The sequence below is a fragment of the Spermophilus citellus genome (genome assembly GCF_964194105.1).
Source record: "Spermophilus citellus genome assembly, chromosome: 7".
Lineage (NCBI taxonomy): Eukaryota > Metazoa > Chordata > Mammalia > Rodentia > Sciuridae > Spermophilus > Spermophilus citellus.
In genome coordinates, this window is record NC_138188.1 from 83,818,030 (window position 1) to 83,842,023 (window position 23,994).

The 23,994-nt window shown below is 34.6% G+C and overlaps 1 protein-coding gene across 4 annotated transcripts in view; it reads right to left on the bottom strand.

Annotated features, from left to right (window-relative positions):
* DCBLD2 (discoidin, CUB and LCCL domain containing 2) overlaps positions 1-23,994 on the bottom strand; it is an 83,831-nt gene that overhangs the window by 8,571 nt on the left and 51,266 nt on the right. For all 4 annotated transcript variants that reach the window (XM_081302611.1, XM_081302612.1, XM_081302610.1 and 1 more), the window contains 10 exons: positions 15,547-15,598; positions 13,556-13,628; positions 13,122-13,255; positions 11,531-11,571; positions 9,784-9,999; positions 8,460-8,584; positions 4,549-4,699; positions 3,653-3,739; positions 3,340-3,465; positions 223-316 (listed from right to left, as the gene is read on the bottom strand). In XM_081302611.1, coding sequence (XP_081158737.1) covers positions 223-316; positions 3,340-3,465; positions 3,653-3,739; positions 4,549-4,699; positions 8,460-8,584; positions 9,784-9,999; positions 11,531-11,571; positions 13,122-13,255; positions 13,556-13,628; positions 15,547-15,598 — 1,099 coding nt within the window. The remainder of the gene's footprint in view (positions 1-222; positions 317-3,339; positions 3,466-3,652; positions 3,740-4,548; positions 4,700-8,459; positions 8,585-9,783; positions 10,000-11,530; positions 11,572-13,121; positions 13,256-13,555; positions 13,629-15,546; positions 15,599-23,994) is intronic.

Genomic DNA, 23,994 nt, shown 5'->3' on the forward strand with positions numbered 1-23,994 from the left:
AATTAATCTTGCTGTCTCTTCCCATCTATCTTAGTAACTGCAGAACTTACCAGTTTTTAATGGGGAAAAAAGGAGAAACATGTAATTTTTATTCTAATGATTACTCTCTCATCAAATAGATGAATCACACTGTACGTGGTTTATCTTCTTAAAAGTTTCTATTACACTTAGGAATGTACCTTCACCCCCTGGACCAGTCAGGTGAATTAGCTCTGTACTAACCTGTTTCTCCAATGCCAAGCGCACACTAATATGAGGATAAGTGTAGTGAGGACCATGACTAGCACAGGGACAAGAACCGCAGCCAGTGCTACATCTGAAGTTATAAAACATAAAAACCAGGTTAACACTAAAGACAGAAATCACAAGATAAAAGACAGAAAGGTTTAACCAATACAATGTTCCACACTTTCCTATCTTAAAAAGTGCTTTATACATCATTACTGAAACAAGACTGGGAAGCGGTAACAACTGAAGAAGCCACCATAGATCTGTGGGTGTTGACTACACTATTCATTCCACATTTGTACGTTTTTCATAAGTTTTAAACCACCAATAAAAATTGAAAGACAAATGAAAAACTGGGGAAATATATTTTCTGCATATGGTAAAGGGTTAAAGAATATAGGACTTTACAAGTCAAAAGCAAACAATAAAAAATGAAAATCAATTAAGAATACATTAAAAAATACAAATAAGCATTAAACATTAACCTCACTAGTAATCAAAAATAAGTTAAAACAAGAATAAGACACTATTTTTTGCTTATCAAATTGGCAAATATTTAAAAGAAAAACTAATTGTTAAGAGCATGCCAGAAAACAGGTATATTTTTAAACTTTTAAATGTGAATATAAACTGATACTATATTTCTGGTTGATTTTTTTTAGTAATATGCATAAAACCTATTATAGTTGGCAAGTCTACATCTAGAATTTACTCTTGAGAAGAAATTAAGAAGACATCCAAAGATATATCTTTAAAGATGTTCATTCCTACTTCTGTATAAGAGTGAAAAACTGATAAAATTTGAATATCCAATCATGAAAAGAATAAGTGAATCATGGTATCCTCCTTACAGTAGGAATGTCATCTAGAAATTGAAAATAGTGTCATAATGGCAGAATATGTGTACCAACAGGTCAGAAATGGACACAATGCTGGAGCTGACAAGGACTTAGAGATCATTTAATACCCTTATTTCATGCCACACATGAGGAATCTTGTGCACATATACAGAAAGAGGTCTGCCCAAGGTCACATACAATATTAGTTTCTTCATCCTACAGTCCCCTCCTAACCATGAGGATGATAATAGCAGCACTAGAGACTAAGAGCCAGACACTTTGGTGAATCTAACATGTAGCGTCATCTTTACTGCTTAAAACTGTATCCAAAAGGGAAGAGAGAACAGGGAAAAGATATTCAATATTAAGTCTCTCAGAAGTCAATGGATGGAGGGCTGGGGGTATAGCTCAGATGGTAAAGTGCTTGCCTCGCATGCACAAGGCTGTGGGTTTAATCCCCAGCACCACCAAAAAAGAAATGAAGTCAATGGATGGGCAGGCATCAAGGGACAGGTGATGTGATGAGCCTTGGGCAGCACAAGGAACCCTCTTTATCAGTGCAGTTACCAGAGAACACAGGTAAAGCAGTAGGTTCCTCTCAGTTCAGTAGGTTCCTCAAGAAGGGAGTTTCCTTCTAATGGGCTTCTACTTTCTGTATAAAGCTGGAGAGTTATCTGAGAATATGTGAAGATCTCTTGGTCAAGTGTTTCAAAAATATTGAGAGCATTTCAAATAGCTCCAGTTGAGAACACACAGAAAGGTTCACTAGGGAAATCAGAAAGACTGCCAGCACACATTTGATCCTGACATGACTTTCTCCAATCACTCTGGGCCTAGTCATAAACATGGAGGAGGAGAGGTGCATTAAAAACAAAACAAAACAAAACAAAACAAAAACACATGACTCAGGCTAAAGCACTCAATTCAGAAAAGCAATTGTGTTTCTTCCCTAAAAGTTTGTGAAACTGGAGAGAACAATCAGGTTTACATGGATGCAGTGTAAATCAGAGGCTTTAAAACATCAGCTTGGGTTTAAAAGAAAAACTCCACAGACCACCATCCCAAAGAAAAGAAGTCAAGAGTCTTCAATTAAAGACTAGCTCATTCTTTGTTATTCTTTTTAAGCTTCCACAGCTCCTACTTTGGAATAAAAGACTTTAAAGATGCTTTTAGGCTTGAGGTTTTGAGATTCTATAATTAGATTTTAAGGTGAGTAATACTTTCAAAAGAATATTCTTCCATCCTGGCAGATGTACATGCCTTCTACAAACTGGTAGAAGATCAAGAGTTTCTTGATCTCTTGCTTCTGAGAACTCTTGCTTCTCTAGCTTTTCCTGCAGCATGAAAATGAAATTGTGAAAATGCTTCAGAAGACAAGAAAGAAAATGATATAAGACAGAGGGAGAAAGTCTCTGAGTCCAGGCAAATTTTTAGAAAATCAGAATAACTAAAGTTCTCTATTGCACAAGTTACTCTGCATGAACTGACTGCTCTGAAAATGAGTATGCTTTCCATCTGTCAGCATTGATACTAATTCCATTATGATACTGATGTTTTCTTCCTGAGTAAAACTGAAATTTTGTTTTTCAAATATTAATAGGAATAATTTTGTACATTTTAAATGTTTTGTGTATCTGAATGTAACACTACATTATTTTGATATTTTAATGTGAGATTTAATTTTACTTATCGTTTGTAACAATATTTGAAAGCAAATTCTACTTCATTTGTATATGCAATCTGAAAAACATCATAATTATAAATAAGACCAAAGCTTTTTAAAAATTTTCCCTTTTAGCCAATGACTTCTCTATCCAGCAAATTAATACATAATCAGGGGCAAAAAAACTGACTTCCTATTTATGAAGACCAACAATGTGTCAGGCACTGTGGTAATTTGGGGGGATACTATAGTAATATAAAACAATAAAGAAAAATTAACATAAGATACTGACAAGTTGTCCTTATTTTTAGTAATTCAAAATAAGAGGTATTTGGCTTTAATTTTAGTAATTTCTAGAAATACTGCATGTCTAAGCCTGAGACCAATGTGATTAGCTGGAAAGGGGAAAGCTCTAACTATATGAATAACAATTTTACATGGTGCCAAAGAATAGCACTTAGATGAATACTGTTAGTCTTTCCCCTAAGGAAAATTAATTTTTTTTTAACACTTAAAAAGTATTGTTAGAGAGAAAGAAACCAAAAGTTTAAAAGCTGTAAAATCTGTTGAAAACAAAACACTCCTAAGCAGCGTTTTACATTTGCATACCTTTGGTTACATGTGGAGTTACAGTAGTATTTTTGATATCAGGAGTGGTGGTTGTTTGTTCTGTCTGTGCAGGAAATTCATTGTTACTTCGAGGTTGTAGTGGTTGAGTAAATTTGGGGGCACGACCTGAAAAAAAGTTTTTAAATTAATTTTTATCTATTCCAACATTTAAGATAAATTTAAGATATTAAATTTATTTTATAATTTAAGATATTAAAGATAAATTTATTTTATAATATTTTAAAATATATTTATGGAAAATTATAGCACAAATCCAGAAAATAGCACATTCTTGCATTAAAAGTAGGCATACCTTTGGCTATTCTGGGAGGGGCTGTAGTATTTTTAAGGTCATTGCTGTTTCGAGGAGGTGGAGTCTGAGTAAGTTTTGGAGGACGACCTTGAAAAATGGTTTAGAAAAGTTTATACATTGTGTTTTTAAAAAGCATAAATGTCTGAGATTTCCTAAAGTACTTAATTTTACAGAGCAGATTTTAAGTCTCAGAGAGAATATATCAGAAGTTTAAATACTGCATTCTGCATTAAATGCATACATATACTATGGCTTTTCTGATTTAAATAGTCAAATCATCTAAAAATAATCTTAGGAAGGAGAATGTTGGGGAGCAGAATGATGTTGAACTCCAGAACTATATAGGTGTCACCACAATTTGACATATTATTTATTTAATATTTATGCAGAGCCAATTTTATGACAAGTACTGTGGTAGTTGTGGGGATACAAGAGTAAATATTAAAATACTGAAAGAGGTTATTCCCATTTTTAATTAATTGAAACTAAAATGTACATATTCTAAGGTTACCTTTGGTGCTTATGTTATGTTAGAGTGCACGAGACCTGATTAAAAATTATTAAGACTAGCTTTGGCAAGCAATCTCAATAATATCATACACCATGAGAATGATGTTACCTCCTCTTTTATTATAATTTTGGAAAACATTCTGATATGTAACTTTTTAATACAGTAACTATTTACCTTTTAAAATCATTTTTTTAAAATTTAATTATATATTCTGATAGGATTTTTAAAGGTAAAGAGTTACCCTCTGATCATTTCACGTTGTATACAAGTATTGAAATGTATGGGGTACATGTACCCTACAAATATGTATAATTATAATGGATCAATTAAAAATATATTAAAAAACTAGTGAAAATAACATTTTTGAAATACACTGTCTTTTTACCTTTAGGAATAAACTGACATCCAAGCAGTTCCATTTTCATGGCAATTTTCTGCTGCCATTGAGTAGGGTTCACTCTAACAAAACGTGCAATAATTGGTGGCAAAAAGTTATTACGCACATCCTGGTGATAATCTTTGTTTCCTTGAAATATCTTTTAAAAAAAGAAAAGTTGGTACTTAAATCAACAGAGGACAGAGCCTAAATCACTCCACCTAAACATGCTTTTTGCTGTGGCCTTAAACAACACCTGCAATATATGAGTTAATTTCTAAGAAAAAAATTTAATCAATTAAAAAAAAATCATGGTGCACATTTTCCATTAAAAATTATAAAAGAATACTGCACACAAAAATTATTTAATTTGGGAAAAGGGTTCAGTTGTAGTGAGACTGCTCACTGTATTAACAACTATAGTCCTACAGAATTACCAGTGATTTAAATGTATCGATTTTAATTTTAAAGTAAAAAAAAATAATTGATCATACAAGGCCTCAGAGGGAATGCTTTGTTTTTATCCTTTTTATAATTGTATCCTCAAAACACAGCTAAAATGAACATATACAAGCAAGCACATAACAGATACACACCTCCACCTACTGGATAAACTTCACCAAGGCAGTTCCCATACGATATTCCTAGTGTTCAATACTGGTTGATTTGTGAACCAGAAAAGTAACTTTGAAACACTGCTCCATTCCTAATTTAATGATCAAACTAAATAGCTACAAATACACTATATAAATAATCCTTAGATAAAAATATGATTTTAAGTGACAATCTTATTCCCTCAATTATGTCATGCTAATAATAATAGCATTTTTACACTGGAATAGCCCTTAATTGTTTCAAAAGCAGTTTCATGTAATTAACTCAATTGCTCTCATGACAAAATGGGCAGGGAACAGGAAGCTGTAATTCAAAATGTAAACAGAATGCATAGCTACTCAATGACAAGGCTGTGACTTGAATCTGGATCTTCTGATTTAAGTAGAGGGTTCCAAAACCCTAAAAAAGTTCCCTAGGCCAAATCAATAAGTAGTTTCTAAAGACCATTAATAAGTAGACAATAGCAGCTATGGTGAAAGCAAGTAAATGTTTAACTTCTCAAGTTATTTCTAAATACTAAGGCTATTTCTTCTTGGTTGATTATGAAGAAGTTAGACTATAAACCTCTAAGATGTGTTAATAACCTTCATTTTCTTAACATTTGCTTTAAGTTATAATAATTTCTAAGCGTCCATGATTTCTCTAGATATTAAGTAATATCTAAGGCAATTATTTGCAGTCTTATTTTATTAAGGAACAGAAACTTTATATAGCAGAACATCATTTTAGAACATAAAAACTATTATTAAGATCTTTAAAAAATTCTATAAAAATTGAGTAAAGATTTTTTTATGTTCAAACTATTATCAATTACTGAGAATTCCTGTGTATTTTGTAAGATGTGACTAATATAAAATGGAAAGGGAAGTCAAAGTTCCTACCCATCAAGGAACTTAAATTTTCTTGGATATTATCAAATATAAAATATGGCAAAATATTAGAAAATAACTTGATAGCAAATTTGTAGATATGTATTAATTCCATTTTCTGAAAATAAAACCAATTTTTCTCCCCATCTATATGCATGTGATCATGCACATATGCAGGCTTAGAAGAGGTGTGAAAATGAAAACACCAATTCCCAAGGAGAAGGTAGGTGAGAGCGCAGATGGGAAAATGTGAGAGAAAAGACTGGTGTTTTATATGATTCAGTGTGAGAATTTCCATTTCTGTCTATGATAGAGTAACAGGGATAAGACTCATTCTTCAGCTTTAAATCTGAAAACCTGGATAAAACATAAAAAGAGTGGTTCTCAACCATGGGTCAACAGGCAGCCTAGGTGAATAATCAAATAATAGAAATTTTCCAAACTAAAACATGCAGAGAAAAAGACTGAAAAATAAAACAAAACCCACTGTACCAGTGAACTGCAAAATATCTTTATAAGGGCCATAGTACTCATAAAATTAGAAGTAGGAATGGAAAATATTTGAAGAAAAAAAAATGGCATGTAATTTTCTGAATTTGATGCAAATCATAGCGTACAAATCAAAGAAGCTCAAAGAATCCTAAGCAGAAGAAATATGAAGAAAATTCCATGAAACCACATCATAATCAAATTGCTTAAAACAAATAATAAGGAAATCTTAAATTATAACCACAGGAAAAAAGAAACATTACATATTGAGTAACAAAGATAAAACTGATAGTACATTTCTCCTTAAAAATAATGCAAGTTAGAAAACAGTGGACCAATAAATTTAAAGCACTGGAAAGGAAAAAGACAACCTTGGATTCTATAGCTAGTGAAATTATCTTTCAAAAATGAAGGGAAAAGGTCTTTTCCAGAAATATATTTCAGTGCTGTTAGGTTTTTTTAAAACAAAATTTATTTTTTAATTGAACACAATATCTTTATTTATTTTTATGTGGTGCTGAAGATCGAACCCAGGGCCTCACACGTGCTAGGTGAGTACTCTATCGCTGAGCCACAATACCAGCCCCTACAAGTTTTTATAATATAAACATGGATAATTCTTACATTTAAAAATTCAACTTATTCCAGTTAAATATGGATGTTCTCATGGCAGAGTAGTCAAGTTTGGGGCATTAAACAGAAGAGAGGTATGATAATGTTGCTATTTACCTCAACAAGGAGGGAGTTCATCAAAGACAAAGTTCACGAGATATCAACAGGAAGAGAGGAGAGAGGGCCTTGACTAACAGCAGAAGAGTTTGAATATATGTAAATGGTAACTGGGAGCCCTTGGAGTTTTGAAGAGAGATGAGAAAAGTAGTAATTGAAGATATTTTACAAAATTATATATATGAAAGAAAATATCATGTAATTAAAACCAATTTCTTTTTTTTAATAACTTATTTATTTTTAAGTGGTGCTGAGGATCGAACCCAGTGCCTCACATGTGCTAGGCAAGTGCTCTCCTGCTGAGCCACAACCCCAGCCTAATTGAAACCAATTTCATTGCAAGTTAACGGAAAAAAAAATGTGCTCCTAGTTTCAATTCTAAATGGGAGGCATCATCTTCCTTGGAGACAGGCACTCACTCCTCCATTTAAAGATAGATCCCTTTGGTGGTCACAGGCAAGAAGCGTGTGTGAAAGGTGTAAACACCTGATGAGATCCATTTTTGACTTCTCTCTACATCTTAACATCTCCTCTGGTTCATTCTAACATCTTCATCATCTTTATTATTTTTTTAGTTGTTGATGGACATTTATATTATTTATGGAGCTGAGAATTGAACACAGTGCCTCACATTTCCTAGATAAGCACTCAACCACTCAGCCACAACCCCAGCCCCAATCTTCATAATCTTCTGCTAACTAAAACGAAAATTTCCTAATAATCATTAGATGTTAAAGAAATTATTCGGGCAGGAAAGAGAGAAGTGTTCTAAAATAAAAGTTGGCAAGATGACCTTGAAATGACCTTCCAAGTCTTAAATGCACTTTTAGCCTTCAGCTTTTGTCTTTTCCCTCCTGTCTATGAAGTAGAAATCAGAAATAAATTGGTGTCATTTGATGGATTGATGAGAAAAGTATTGAAAGACAAGAATTTATGAGTTACTTTGGAGTTTCTCAAGTGGCCAAACAATCCATTTAAAAATTCAGTGATAAAAATTAGTATTGACTAAACAAATCACAAAAAAGGATCCAGAATCACTGAGAATTTTCTAACTATAGTCAAAAGGGTAAAGCCAATAATCAAACTACCTAAAATAACCAGAAGAGGGCAACATAATACAAAATGACATTTAACTTTTTCATTTGAGAACTTCTGTGACTTTTGGCAAAGTTTCATTTTTTTAAATGTTTTTAAAAAATACCTTGCTTATAATTTTACCTTATCCTGTTCCACACCAGGCTCTCTGTACACAGTCCATTTCTGCCCATCATCACTGTACAGAATTCTGTAGGCAGACACATAGTAATTGTGTTCCACCAACGTGGATCCGGTGGTTATAATGCCTGAGGAATGAATTGCTTCCATTAGTGCAAAGGGCCTGACTCCCAAGGTTGATTCAATATTAAAGCATAAACTTCTAAGATGCACTGTACAAACATTTTTGTCCATTTTGTCCATGGCTCATTTATTAAGTAGTAATTTTCATCATAGTAGTTACTAACTCCTTGGTTTTATTCTTTTGAAGAGACAGAAATAATTATGGGTACAAATAAGGAAAGAATTATTCTATTTTGGCAGTCTGTATTCCTATCATTATAAAATATATTTCAACTTCTGAGTAAGACTGCCCTCCTGGGAATAAACAAATTAAAGATCATGACTTGTATTATTCTTGATACTAAAGCAAAATAAATCTTTTAACAAAATTACCTAAACCAATCCCAATCAGTTATTCTGATCATTTGCTATATTCCCCCAAATTAAATAAATATATGCTTAGCACTTGTGAAATATTGTTATTTATAGGACTTAAAATGGACTCTCCTTGAACATAAATTTCTCTTACTGACTCTAAGAGATGATTGTTTAGGTGCCTCAAAATCACTTTATTGAAACTCTAATTTAAAATAATTTTAATTATATTAAAATTAATTTAAAATGATTTTATTATTAAGAAAACTATTAAGAATCAAATACCAACCCCTCTCCTTTGTCACCTTTTTAAAAATGCTTTCATTAATGCATTATGGTTATATATGATAGTGGGGTTCATTTTGACATAATCAAACATGCATGGAATTTAATTTGCTCCATTTCAGTCCCCAGTGCTCCCTCTGGCCTTCCTTCTATTTATTGTTTTTTTTTTTATTTTGAAATTTAGATAAACATAAAGGTGGAATTCACTATGGTATATTTATGTGTGTATACACAGTAATTTTGACAAATGAATTTCACATTTCTTCCCTTTTTCCATCCCTCCTCTCTTCCAATCTCCTTCCTCTACTCCACTGAGATCTGACCACCCCCTTTTCCCCTTACTTTGCTCTAGTTTCTGTGTATCAGAGAAAATATTCAACCCTTGACTTTGAGTCTGTCCTTTACCATCTTTTATAAAACTACTTCCAGTCATATTAATGCCAGTTTAAAAAAAAAAAAAAAACTAAAATCACATACTTAAATTTTCTATGAAAATCTCAGATGTCATCAGATTTCCAAATAAAATGAGTATTATCAATTGCTATACAAAATTATGTCTCTTAACCTGTTATCTTCTTTTCCTTATTCAGATCTATTTGTAACCACTGATACTCATCAGTGACAAAAGCAGCCCAAGGAGGGCCAGGCTTTTTCAGCCTGGCCTTCTCAGGTTTCCAACTATTCTCTTGCCCTGTGTGGTCAGTCCACTCCAGTACAGATGATGCTGTTATTTGAGGATCAGCAATCACACCCGATTCCATCCCTAATGTTCCATAACAACCTGAAAGAAAGCAGGAAGTACATTTGGTTTCTGTACAGAATTCTGTAGGCAGACACATAATAAATTCAAGATCTTTACAAACTTGTTTATTGCAGACTGCTAGGCAAGTGCTTCTTGGAACTATATCTTTGTGTATAATCAGGAAGCCTACAAATAATTACTTATAATGCCTAATACAAGTACTATGTAAATAGTTGTTACACTGTATTGTTTAGGGAATAATGACAAGAAAAAAAAAATCAGTACATGTTTGGAACTTATGCAATTTTTTTTCCCCAATGTTCTCAACTAGCAGATGTGGAACCATGGATACAAAAGACTGACTGCATTCATTTACAAGCAGTAACTGTTAGTGAATGGAGATAACATTACCTTGCCCCAGGACATCAACCAGATAAGTGGGCAATTCAATCCTTTACCTCCTTCAGGTTTTTGTTTGTATGTCACATTCTCCATGAAGCCCGCCCTGATCTACTAAAAACTTCAAACCAAGTCCTCCTGCATTTCCTATCCTCCTTCCTTGCCTTATTTTTCTACATTTTTATCAGATTATAAATAGTACATTGTAAACAATAATATATTTACTATTTGTCAATCTCTCATTACAAGAATGTAAGCTACAGGAGGGCAGGAGAGTTTTCACTACCAGCAGAACAGTGCCTGGCAAATGAAAAGTGGTACTCAGTAAATATTTCTTTGGTCAAATGAATTCCTTCTTCAGAGAAGTTTAAAAATCATCTTCTCTAAGCAATCTTCTTTGCTTCCAACATAATTTCCTGATTAATACAGAGCCTGTGGTTTATTTTGTTCATGGTATTATTAGGTACCTTTTTTGGGGGGTGGGGGTACCAGGGATGAACTCAGGGATGCTTAACCACTGAGCCACATCCCCAGCCCTATTTTGTATTTTATTTAAAGATAGGGTCTCACTGAGTCGCTTAGCACCTTGCTTTTGCTGAGGCTGGCTTTGAACTCATGATCCTTCTGCCTCAGCCTCCTGAGCCGCTGGGATTACAATTGTGCACCACTGTGTCTGGCTACCAGGCATCTACCTTGTTCATCATGTTTCTATGACAAGTAAATGAGAAAATGCAAAAACCAGCAGTTGGCATGGTGCTTGAAAAATATTAGTTTGTTTTATTTATTTATTTAAAGATTTTTAAGATGAACACAATATCTTTATATTTATTTTATTTATTTTTATGTGGTGCTGAGGATCAAACCCAGTACTTCACATGTGCGAGGCAAGTGCTCTACCACTGAGCTGAAACTCCAACCCCAGTTTATTTATTTACTTAATTCTCCCCACCCTAGTATTGGGGATTAAACCAGGAGTCACTCTACCACTGAGCTATATCTCCAGACATTCTTCAAACAAGATTTCATAAGTTGCCCTAGCTGGTTTCAAACCTGTGATCCTCCTGCCTCAGTCTCTGGAGCAGCTGGGATTCCAGACATGGATCACTATGTCCAGCTCCAAATATTAGTTATCATACACATTATTATAATATAAAGTCCATGAAAGGCTTACCACTTGTCTTAAATGTAAAAAGACTTGTAGATAAGTGTCCCCTGAAAGAGAGAAAGATTTTTTTTAATGACACATAACACATGACTTCCTCATATTTATCTCAGTGAAACTTTTTTTCTTGGTTTGGTTTTTCCCTCAACTGTTTAAAGAACTAAAGTTTCCACAGTTAAAAATTAGATACCTGATATTGTTCTTAGTCTCATTTCTATGCAGAACAACTTTTGAAATCAGCATGAACAACTTTCTGTATAAGTATCTAACTCCTAGTTTCACATACAGTTATGCAAATATGTCAATGTAACCTTTGGTATGTACTTTTTTTTCTTTTAAATGAAATAAATAGACCCCAAACTTTTCTGTGCTTCTGATGAAAGTACATGTGAACCACGTGTAGACAACCAACATGTCTGAGAGCGGGTTTCAGTGTTAGAATGTAGTATTGTGTCTGGATTTCACGGGAATGAGCAGAATGGGTGAGCTGAGGATGACGGGAGATGAGATATATGTGGAATTTGCCATGTGGCAGGTAGTAAGACTCCAGGGCACCTGGAAGAATAAGATTGTCAGTGCAGACTCCTGCCCTTAACACCACGTTCAAACTGTCACAAAAGCACAGAATCTATCTATGTTTTTAAAGTATGAAAGACAGAAGTCACATACACAAACACTTCTTTCTAGTGGTAGAACAGAGGAAAGGAATAAAAGAAGGGATCCAACACCATGCACAAGACACTAAAGAAAAGGAAGGTAGCTTACTGCACACCATGGCTGGACAAATGAAAGCCCATGCATGGCCCACTGTGTATGGCCAGTGGGCTAAAGTTGTGAATAAAACAAATGAACAAAAATAAGTGACAGAGACACGAGGCCCATAAAGTCTAAAATACATACTAGATGGCTCTTTAAGGAAAAAGTTTGCTAACTCCTCTGTCCTGTTCTGGGCATGGGTCATACTCCTATCATCTGAATCTGGTCTAGGATGAGAAGCTGACTTCAGTTACGCTTAATACTGTCTGTAGGACCAAGAATATCTAAAAGGCAATGTTTATTTAAAAAAGCCTACTAATATGTATTTCTACTTAATGTTTCAACTTCTCCTGTATTTGATGTCTAATCTGTTTTGTAAAACAGCAGAATACTGTAGGGACCATGAAATTACATTCTTGAATATTCTCTTGGGGTGAGAGGGACATTCCTAATATCTCTGCTTTATACCAAGATTTATTTTATATTCAAAGTATTTCAATTATCATTGACCCATCTTGGTTTGTATAGTTCTGCCTTCTGATTCTTACAGTAAGAATTTGGCAACAAACCTCTATAAACTTTTACTCCAGAATATTTCAACATTTACAAAAGAAGAAATAAATTCCCCTTCCAAACAACTAGCTTACTGAAGTAGAACAAATCAAAATAGTGTGATATTGTTTATACTCCTGAAAATACTAAGACATGGAGAACAAAATGGTTGAATGCTTACTGCATAAAAGTTATTTCAGGAACACCATGAAGAAAGAGTGATTTTGTTGCAATCTAGCTAGTTCCTATACCCCCACCCAACATGCTTATTATAATTAGCATATATACTTACACCACAGATGTGACGTTGTTAGCCAAAGAACTTTCATAGTATGGGATGCCTTTACTAATTATAACACTGATTTGGCCACCTAACACATTTGACACCACTCCTGCATGCACACCAGCCATGCACAATGGCGAGGACTTGAAGAAGGAAAAAGAAAAGGTTAGTTTTTAGTTTTCATTTTTTGGGGGTAATTTTATATAAGCAAGATACTTGTACTTCCTCAATCAGTTGATCAGGGGAGTTTTCTCATAAAAACAGATGATTGATGCTATAGGACAACACATTTTTTAGCAGAAGAAAAAGAATAAAACATTACATATTACTAAAAAGAAATATTCCTAAATTGAAAGGATGAAGATATATAATAGATACATATCTATCTATTCTAGGGTTAAAAAATAAAGTTTATCACAAATTTAAATCTATATCCAACTTACGTCTCTATATCCATGAGGAATTGTTCCAGATATCTCAACAAAAGGAAGCAGACAACCAGCTGGACAGTACTTACTGGCAAATAAAAACAAGTAAAAGATTATATAACACTGTACTTGCTAAGGTTTACATCAAAAATACCACACATACATGTTTCAGTCCAATGTAACTAGCATCGCCTTCTATACTGACAGAACCACCACTACCAAATGCCCTTCAGACTTTCTTCCACCCACTCTCTCAACATGTCCTCATATTATCTACAAAAATGTTCTTACATTCTACATATTGCCTTGACACTTCATAATGAACGGCAGACCAAAGAGAGATTCATCATATTTCATGTTTATGTGAATGTTTATTATATTGTCTGTTGAATATGGGCTGTGCTAGAAACTGGGTTTACAAAGGTCACCCAAGTAAATATGGCCCCTGCAATCATAAAGTTAATATTCTAGTGACAGAAAAAGACATTAAAACAATACTTGTACAACTACTTAGATTTTGATTCTTCTATAATGAAAAGGCACTTTGAAATAACTGGGAGAATTTTAATGTAATACAAGTAATACAAACATTTGGTAACCTTGCTATGTCATGGAGCATTCTAAGTGTTTTGAGTAATCCACACAAGAATTCTATGTGGTAAATACTATTATCCTCCTTGCAGAGAAGGAAAATAAAGAACTCTGTGTCAACAGACCTGCTGAAAGGCAGATGTGCTCCAGAGACTGTACTGTTACACAGGGCTCTCTGCACAGTTCAGGGACTAGGGCTCTAAGGAAGTGAAAGCTTAGCAGTGATCTGGCAGATGGAAGAAGTAAGAGGTGGGCACTGTATAATGATCACTAGGAAAAGCATGCCCTGAGGCAGGACGGCCTGGTGTGTGTCTGCAAGAGCAGATGGCTGATGCAGGTACAATGAGTGAGCAAAAGGAAGGTCAGAGAGATGGGCAGAGATCACATCATGCAGAGGCCCTGTGAGCTAGGGAATATGTTTCTAAGTAATAATAGGAAGCCAGTAAAGGATTTGACAGCTTACATACATAATCTGATTCATATTTTTTAAATAAAGATTATTCTAGCTCCTAAGAAGAAAAGAGACTGCAAGAAATCATGAGAGGAAGCTGGGGTGGTGGTGAAGGAGCTAGAAGTGGAGGGAGACAAGCAGACTCTCTACCAACTGATGTCTGGGTTACTAGTGTTGACCAGGATCCCTCAAATGCTAAAGCCAGCACTCTTTCCACAACAGCAGGTTGGGAGGAGGTCGGTGACATGGGTGTTGAAAGATGAGAATGATTGTGTCTAGCATAGGGAATAAAGTCATTCTATGCAAAGTGTCTGAGAACTCAGAACCAGTATAGATAAATAGTATACATAGATAAGATTGGAAAATTGGCCCACGACTATTTGTGCATGACTCTGAAGACTAGACTAAGGAATACGAACAACTTCCTATAAGTTTCTCGAGATTTTTAAGCAGGTAAAAGATCACATACACATTTTAGAATGCCACTTGGAAGTTGTTTGAAATTAGAAAACCAGCAAAGATGAGAAATAGGAAATCTATTAAAAGATAATCTTAGTCTAAGCAAAAATAAATAAATAAAATAAAATAAAACAGAGAAATAGTAGTGAAATGCTACTTGGGAAAGAACACTAAAAAATTCTGTAATAGCGTAAACCATCCCCATTCCTTTTCCTAAAAGAAATAAATAAAATAAAATGAAATAGTATTATTACTCTTATAAATACTTTTGCCAGGTTTTAGAAAGCAACTAGTTCTATTTTTAAAGCATTTAAAAATTTTACTTTCATTTTGAAGGCTTATGCTACAATTAAAGCAAAATTTAAACAGGGCAATTAAATGGCTTTAAATAATCTCTAATTTTCCACTCTTGAAACAATGATTGTGTCGCACATTATACATTAATCTTCAGAGTAAAAGAATAAAGTGTGCATGCACAAACACAAAGTCATTAATATGGTCATACCTGAATTCAGGTTCCAAAAAATTGGATGCAGTGTCCAAACAAGTAATTAGATCTAGGGAAAAAAAATTCAATGATATTCAGATTTATTACTCTTGTTTAAACATCAAGTATTACAGAATCTCAAATTATATTGATGTAAATTTCAAAATCTCAACAGTACTAAAAATTACAAATTTTCACCAGGTGTGGTGGTGTACGCCTATAATCCCAGTGGCTTAGGAGGCTCAGGTAGGAAGATCACAAATTCAAAGCCAGCCTCAGCAGATTAATGAGTACTTGGCAACTCAGTGAGACCCTGTCTCTAAATAAAATATTAAAAAAGGGCTGGGGATGTGGCGCAAGTGGTTAAGCACCCCTGGGTTTAATCCCTGGTTAAAAAAAAAAAAAAACTATAAATTTTTGTTAATCAGAGTTATTTCTCTCATACGATATGTCTTGATTCTGGGAGCTATAACTCCTTAATACTGTTTTCTATTACATCACCTCCTGAAGTCATATCATACATGCAGAACATACATACGTGAGTAAAATTTGTACACTCTTAGAATGGCTTCTATAAAATATAGCTCCAACAAAGAAAACAATTTCTTGGTTGTTGTTATGACTAAAAATGATCCTTTGATGTTTACACACAAGGAAAATAATGACAAATAAGAAGTGAGGTAATTCTGTGGCTCTAGCTAATTGCATTTGAAATCTGGTCCACAGACAGAAACTGCAGCATCAGCATCTTCTGAGAACTTAGAAGATATTCAATCCCATCCAGACTTACAGAATCTCTGGAGAGGGCGCTCAAGAATTTGTTTTGAAAAACATTCCAGGTAATTCTTAGGCACACTTAAATTGAAGAATCACTGCTCTAAAGAAATAAAAACTCAAATTTTAACATTTTTTTTCTATCTAGAAATCAATATATCCAAATAACAGCTTAAACTACCTCTAATTAAGACCTAGTTCCTAGGCTATATAAAAGGAAGTTTTCAATTAATAACACTTAGTGGCTTCCTTCTGCTCTTGGGATTGAGAACAAAGCCCTCAATGTGGTTCAGAGTCTTAAAGGATTTGGCTCCTCCTCTCTCAACTCTTGTCTTGTACCCACCTTGGCTTCTCACCACTAACACTCTTTGGAGACTCTGGCACATGATGCACTTTCAGGCTGGAAGATTTTTCCATTATCCCTTAACCTAGCTGACTCCCCTGTAAGATCTTATCTGTTAATTCCTCATAGAAACTGCCTTGACCTTTCTAAGCCAAACTCCATTAGCATATAGTAGGTACTAAGTTTTGTTTGTTTTAATTAGCAGTTGACTATTACATGTTCTCAGTATACCATATGCTATGTGAGATTGCTTTTGTTGATGGAATTACTAATTATAAACAATATGACTTTGTAATGTCTAGTCGCTGGACAAAACTGGGACTGTCTTCATCTTTGCACTGCCAGCAGCAATTACAGCATGGAGGACATGCTGGAGACTTTCCTTGAAGATTACTGAATCGATGGAAGAATGAAGTTTCTGATAATTAGTGTTTGGCTAAGTTCAATCATTTACTAACCTGAAGGGAAGCAAATCAGGAAAAAGACCCAAAGACAATCACAAAAGTAAGATATTTTACATATAAATGTTTGGTTAAGAACTGTCAAGAAGGTTACTACATTGATGGAGCAGCATAGTTCCTAGCACACAGCAGGTACATAAAGCTGATACATTATGTCCTCCAAAGCAAACCCAGGATAACTGATCACTCTATTTTACAATTCTAAAGAAATTTTATATTTATTACCCAAATGAAATACGTCTTAAAAAAGAGCATAAAAAATACATTATGCTAATTGGAAAGTGGCATTTTGAGAGCAATTGTATGGATCATATGCACACATCATAGGCATTGGAATGATTAACTTACATCTGTGTTTTAGGGGTAACAAGCTTCCACAGGGGTTCACTACTACTTAGTTGACTGACTTCGAAAAGCAGACAAACTGAATTATGTACACTCTATAGTTACGCTTGTCAGTCTTTGAACAGCATCAATGAAAATCAATTTTCCACTTTCCTGCTCCACCAAAAAAATTTCCAACTTCTAAGATTAAAAATTCAGCTTCTAAGATTAATAGCCTGTGATGAAAAAGTACCTGTGTGGTCCAACATGGTATTCAAGCCACAAGATGACTGCCAGCTGGCCTGGTTACCTTCACAGCACATGCCAGAAAGCTGGTTGACAATGGATATATTTGATCAGAACAGGGCTTTGGTTGTAAATTTGTGCAGTGCTTACCCTCCACATTATGCCATGCAAATGTGCAAGTAATTGCCCTGGCTCTAAAATTCCATTAAGGCTCAAAAAAGCTCCTTTGGAGGAAAATAAGAATTAAAAAATAGTTCAAGGAGGGACAAGAAGACTGAAGAAAGGGAAAGCAAGCCACAAGTACAGACTCTGACATTTACAACTTCACAAAAGCAAGTAAAACATTAAGCAGGGAATTAGATTATGTGTCTTTCTTGAAAGCTTTCCCCAAGTAAACAGACTTTCAGAAAATTGTTGCTACTACAAGGGTCCCCATTAATGAAAACACAGCCCGGGAAAGAAACAATCTGTCTCCAACACTTCTGATTGAAATGTTTAAATGAAGAGAACTAAACTCTCTACAGAGTCTGGAACAAAATCCTCAAATTTAAAATTAAATTTTGACAATGGGTACTGCTACAGTTTAGATATGAGGTGTCACCCCAAAGTTGCTGTTAATGCAAGGATATTCAGAGCCGAAATGACTGGATTGAGAAAGTTCTAACCTAATCAGTCCATCCTACTTTGAAGGGATTGGCTAGATGCTAACTACAGGCAGGTGGGGCATGGCTGGAGAAGGTGAGTCACTGGAGATGTTCCACAAGGCTGCATCTTCTCTGTTATCATCCTTCCCTGCTTCCTGATACCACCATAAACTGAGCAGCTTTCCTCTGCTGGGCCCCTCCCTTGCAATGTGCTGCCTCATCTTGGGCCCAGAACAAAGGAGTTGGATATCTATGGGTTGAGACCTCTAAAACCATCAGCACCAAATAAGCTTTTCTTCAGTTACTCTTTTCGGGTATTTTGGTTAAAGTGATTAAAAAACAAACAAATACTAAAAACAGGTGCTCAGACAAAGGGGGTTGGGGGGATTAGAGAGAGTCTTTTAAACCAAGGATGCTGGAACAATTTGATATCAAGAATGAAATTGGATGTGTACCTCATGCCCTATGTAAGAATTATTCAAAGAGGATCTAAATTTAAGAACTAAAACTAAAGACTTTTATAAGAAAATACAGGAGTAGAAATCAGGGATGTAATTAAAAAAATACTTAGAGGTAAATGAGAAAACTGATGCAACATATCAAAACCTCTCGGACAATATAAGGTAGCGCTAGGAGGAAAGTTCAATGCACTGAGCTCATTCATTAAAAGAACAGAAAATCAACAAATAAATAACCTAATATTATACCTCAAAGCCCTAGAAAAAGAAGAACAAATCAACACCAAAAGCAGGAAAGACAGGAAAATAATTAAAATCAGATCTGAAATCAATGAAACTAAAACAACAACAACAAAAAATCCAAAAAAATTGACAAAATAGTTGGTTTTTTGAAAAAATAAATTGATAAACCCTTAGCCAAGCTACCAAAGAGAAAGAAAGAAAACTCAAATTACTAAAATTTGTGATGAAAAAGAAAACACAGCAGTACATCTTGACCTTAGATTAAGAAATGGTTCCTTAGATATAATGAAAAGAAAAGGCACCAAAATAAAAATAGATAAACTTAAGTTCATCAAAATAAAAACTTTTGTGCTTCAAAGGACACTATCAAGATAAAGACAGCTTAAAGAAACAGTGAAAATATTTGCAAATCATATCTGATAAGAGTCTATAATCCAGAATACTTGAAGAATATTGAGAAGTGACATCATAACAACATATATCCATGCGATGGAATGTTATTTGGCCATAAAAAAAGGAATGAAATATTGATACATGCTACAATATGAATGAACTCTGAAAACTTGTAAAGTCAAAGAAGCCAGTCACAAAAGATCACACACTCTGATTCAATATTAAAAATCCAGAACAAACATATCTACAGAGAAAAAAGGTAGTTTGGTCATTATCTAGGATTGGTGAGGCTCGGAGTAAGAAATGGAAAGTGACTGCTATTAATTATAGTGATTCTTTTGAAAATGTTCTAAAATGGACTTTGGTAAAGACTGTAAAATTAAATATACTGAAAAGTGGTGAATGTCATACTTTATGAGAATTGTATGGCATACTTTATGTGAATCATATCAATAAAATTATTATATAATGTTTAAAAATTAAAAAAAAAAAGATTTCACAGAAGTGATCTCAATTCCTTTAACATATAGCACTTCTGCATAGATGAGTAAAATAAAGCCCAGTAAAAGGTCCAGCATTAGCACTTCTTTCAATCATTCATTTGTTCCTTTATTCATTCAGTAAATATTTAATAAATATTTCAGTAAATACTTAATCTCAGTAAATATTTAATAAGCACATATTATGATTCAGTTAATATTTAGTATTTATTAAGCCATGTATTATGACCAGGTGTTTTCCTGGGCATTAGAGAGAAAGACAAAAATCCCTGAGCATAGGAAGTATACCTCCAGAGAGAATATGGTGGAGAAAATACGCAATATTAGAAAGAAAAATATAGTGTGGTAGAAGAAGATAAGTATTTAAGGAAAATAAGGAGAGTGGGGAAATTAGGAGATGTTAAGAACTTACAATTTTAAGACTAGTGTTCAGGCTAGGCCTCATTTGAAAAGATGAGGTCTGAATAAAACAAGAAAATAGGTGAGGAAGTGAGGTATGAGATATATGGAAGTGAAAATAAGTAGTGGATATCACAAAGGCCCAGGTGGAAGCATGCCCAGAAAGACCAGAGTGAAGATGGAGAAGACAAGGAAGAGACAAAGTCAGACAAGTAACAGGAAGCCAAATCCTATAAGGTCTTGGTGGTAAAGACATTTTGCAGAAGGAGATGGGACTTTTCATTTTAATGAGATCACTCTAAACAGTGAATTGAGAGTAGACTGAAGGGGAAAGAGCAAAAACAAAGGTCACTAAGGATTTTACTGACATAATTGAGGCAAGAGTTGATGGTACCTTGAACTAGAAAGACAGTAGTGGAGCTGTCCAGGTGAACTTAGATTCTGATACACAGACACATTCATCTAGAGAGGCAGATGGCTATGAATTTGAGACAAAGAGAAAAGTCAAAGAAAAATGGTAAGGTTTCTGAACTGAGCAACTTATAAGATGACTTTACACATTAAGTACTAAACACGTATAAAGCACCCAATTATGCCAAATCTACTTTACTGTGTCCTATAATACCAGAAAATCAGTGATATATCTGGGTTCAAGATGTAGGGCAGCATGTAATTTACTACAGTTTTAACTATAAGCCTCTATGTAGAATTTTTTTTGGGGGGAGGTCATTTTAGTCCAATACTTAATAAATACAAAAGACTGAGGCACATCTGTAATTATATAAAATACTAATATGATACATTTCACTAGGGTCCTCTGGACAAAGAGATGCAGCAATATTAAGCAGAACGTCTGAAGCAAACAGGCACTCACTCTCTCCCTTGTTCAACCTAAAGGAGAATTAGCATCTGTAGAGTCCATTCCAGTCTTGACTGTAATCTAACCCAAAGGGAGAGTAGCTGGAAAGCCTATAAAAAGAACTTCTGACCTTCCCCTTCATCTGCTTTCCTTAACCATCCAAGAGGAAGCAAGTCTCAGATGTGACTGTGAAGGCAGGGTAGTGTGACTATGAGAAAGAGCACGAGAGAATGTAAGGACAGTAGCAAACCAATAATCAACAAAGGGATAAAAAGTTTCATGATTTTTTTAATGAAGATGCTAATACCAGTTTTCTAAGAAAACTCCAAATTTAGCCATATTACTATCTGTCATAATTCATATAGGCTTTTATAAAATTTAAGTATAATTGAAAAGAATTCTCATGATAAATGCAAAGGCTAGAGAACTTTATAATTGCTTCATGAAGTATTTACTTAAACATGAAATCTTAAATTGATCCACACATAATGTTGTAAAAATGATACTTATTTTATTTGTTAAATCAATCCAAAAAATAACAGCACTTTGGTTACTCTCAAGAAATATTTTTGATTAACAGCATTTGGTATTTTTGAGATTGCTGAACTGAGAAAAATATTTATGTTTTTCCCCAATCAATACTGTTTTATATTCTTGAACAAATTGAAAAGACTCTCATTAGTATTAGAACCCATTTTTACAACAATGCAACACCATCTACATTAGCTGTGGCATATTATTTTTGCACAATTGATAACATTGACTTATAAAGGAAGGGAAGCCTGAGTGTATTTATTCTAACTCAAAAAGCATAAAGTATGACTCCTAAGTTACTGTGTTTAACAGAAGTGAGAAAACAAAGATAATATATATGTACAAATTCTATTCCTATATTTGCTCTAAGTTCTTTGAGTAACTAATTACAAAATTTTCAAGAGCCTGAAGGAATATGTACTCTTGCTTTCATAATCCACACCCTGTCAGTTAGCTTGCTGTGTGATGTCTCCTTTGTTCAAGTGCTGGAGGATGTGGGATAAGGCTGGTATGGCTGCTAAATTCTCCTGACACTATTAATATTACTGTGTGACCTTAAGGCTAATTCCTCCTTTCCATGATAGAAATCTGACAATGATTTGTACCAGGTGCAATTTTGTTATGAAAGGTTTACATACACAGAACATAACCTATTCAGAATCAACTAGCATTTAGAAAGTGCCTGATCCTATACTAGGTATTCTTCCTCTTCTCCATTTACATAATTAGAGTGGAGATGAAATTTTAAATTCCTTTCAGAAAAATTATAATCCATCTATGGATTATATCACAGATGAAAAAATTAATGCTTTCTTCTGAATGATGTATGTATGGCTCAGTTGTATAAGCAATAAATCACACTGATAGGCTATAAGCCACATATGGTTAATTGGGTCAAAACAAACTCTTTTTTATGCTTAAATTCCTATTGAGATAGAACACAAGGGGCCCAATGCCCTGTCTATGGTATTTTGAACAACGGCTATTTTTGTGGATGGCCTTCACTGTCCCAGGGTTTAACTAGGCAGCAGCTCTGAGCCTGCATGACGGGGTGGAGGTGAGTTTGGGGTTGGAATAGGGGTTGTCACACCTGTAATGCCAGGCACTTCCTACAGCTGTAGCTGGGATGGTTGAGACGTGTCAGCAGATGCCAGCATTTCCTGCCACTTCTGCCACTGCAACAGCAACCATCCTTGCTACCACTTCTGCATCCAAGGCTGCTTCTCTTATTACTGACATAGGGACAACCTGTAGCATCAATGCTGCTGCTTTTGCTGCTGCCACCACTGCCAGACCTGGCATGTGATGACCCTCCAGGCTTGCCAGGGTATTATCCTACAGCCTCCTGGGGCAGTTGTGGTGAGCACCTCCACCATCTCATGACAGTGGAGTGTAGGAGGACATAACAAATGCAAATCCTGGTGCTGAGAGAAGCTGCCAAGATGCCGCAGAAATTCTACTCACTTGTATAACAGCTGAGTGGCCTGTGTGAGCCCACCTCTTTAAGATGCCTATAAAGTTTCATTCCTCACATCCTAGGAAAGCCAGTCCCAGAACCCCGTCTCATGCACTGCCTCTTTTAGGCTTAAACACAGCCCAATAAAGCCTCATTGTAATGAAATTGCTGCTTGCCTCAAGATTGTTATTTTGAATTTATTAGAGAAGCCCAAAGTTAAGCTGGAAACACTAAGAACTGGCAACACTAAGAACTGGCAACACTAAGAGCGGAGAGGTGGTCACAGCAAAGGAGCTGCACCTGACCCTTTCCTGATTTCTATACTAACTGAGCCAAAGAACTCTTGGTTGATTGAAACTTCCTGTGTTAAAAATATAATAAAAGACATATTATAAGCTAGCACAATTCTTTGGTGACCTACACAGTATCTAGGACACTTTTAACAAATACATCAGTATTAACCAATAGTGAAGGACACAGCCACAAGATAGCACAAACACAGCACATGTGTGGTTCCTTTACATAATTCCTAACATACTCAAAAAAAAAAGACACAGAAAGACTGCAATCATTAGGGTGTGCTTCAGGATATTTACATGCCACCTTGATATAAACTTCATTCCATGTGTTGAAGTGACTCTTTTGATTAAAACCACCTGAACAGATAAATTCTGTTTTAAACTTTATCTTTGCTAAATTGCTAACACTTTGCTCATAAACACCTTCATTTTATAAATTAACACTAAAATGGTTATTTTGGGCATTTTATATTATATACACAAACATTATGCATATTTAGTCTTCATTTTCCTGTAAATAAATGATATAAAGA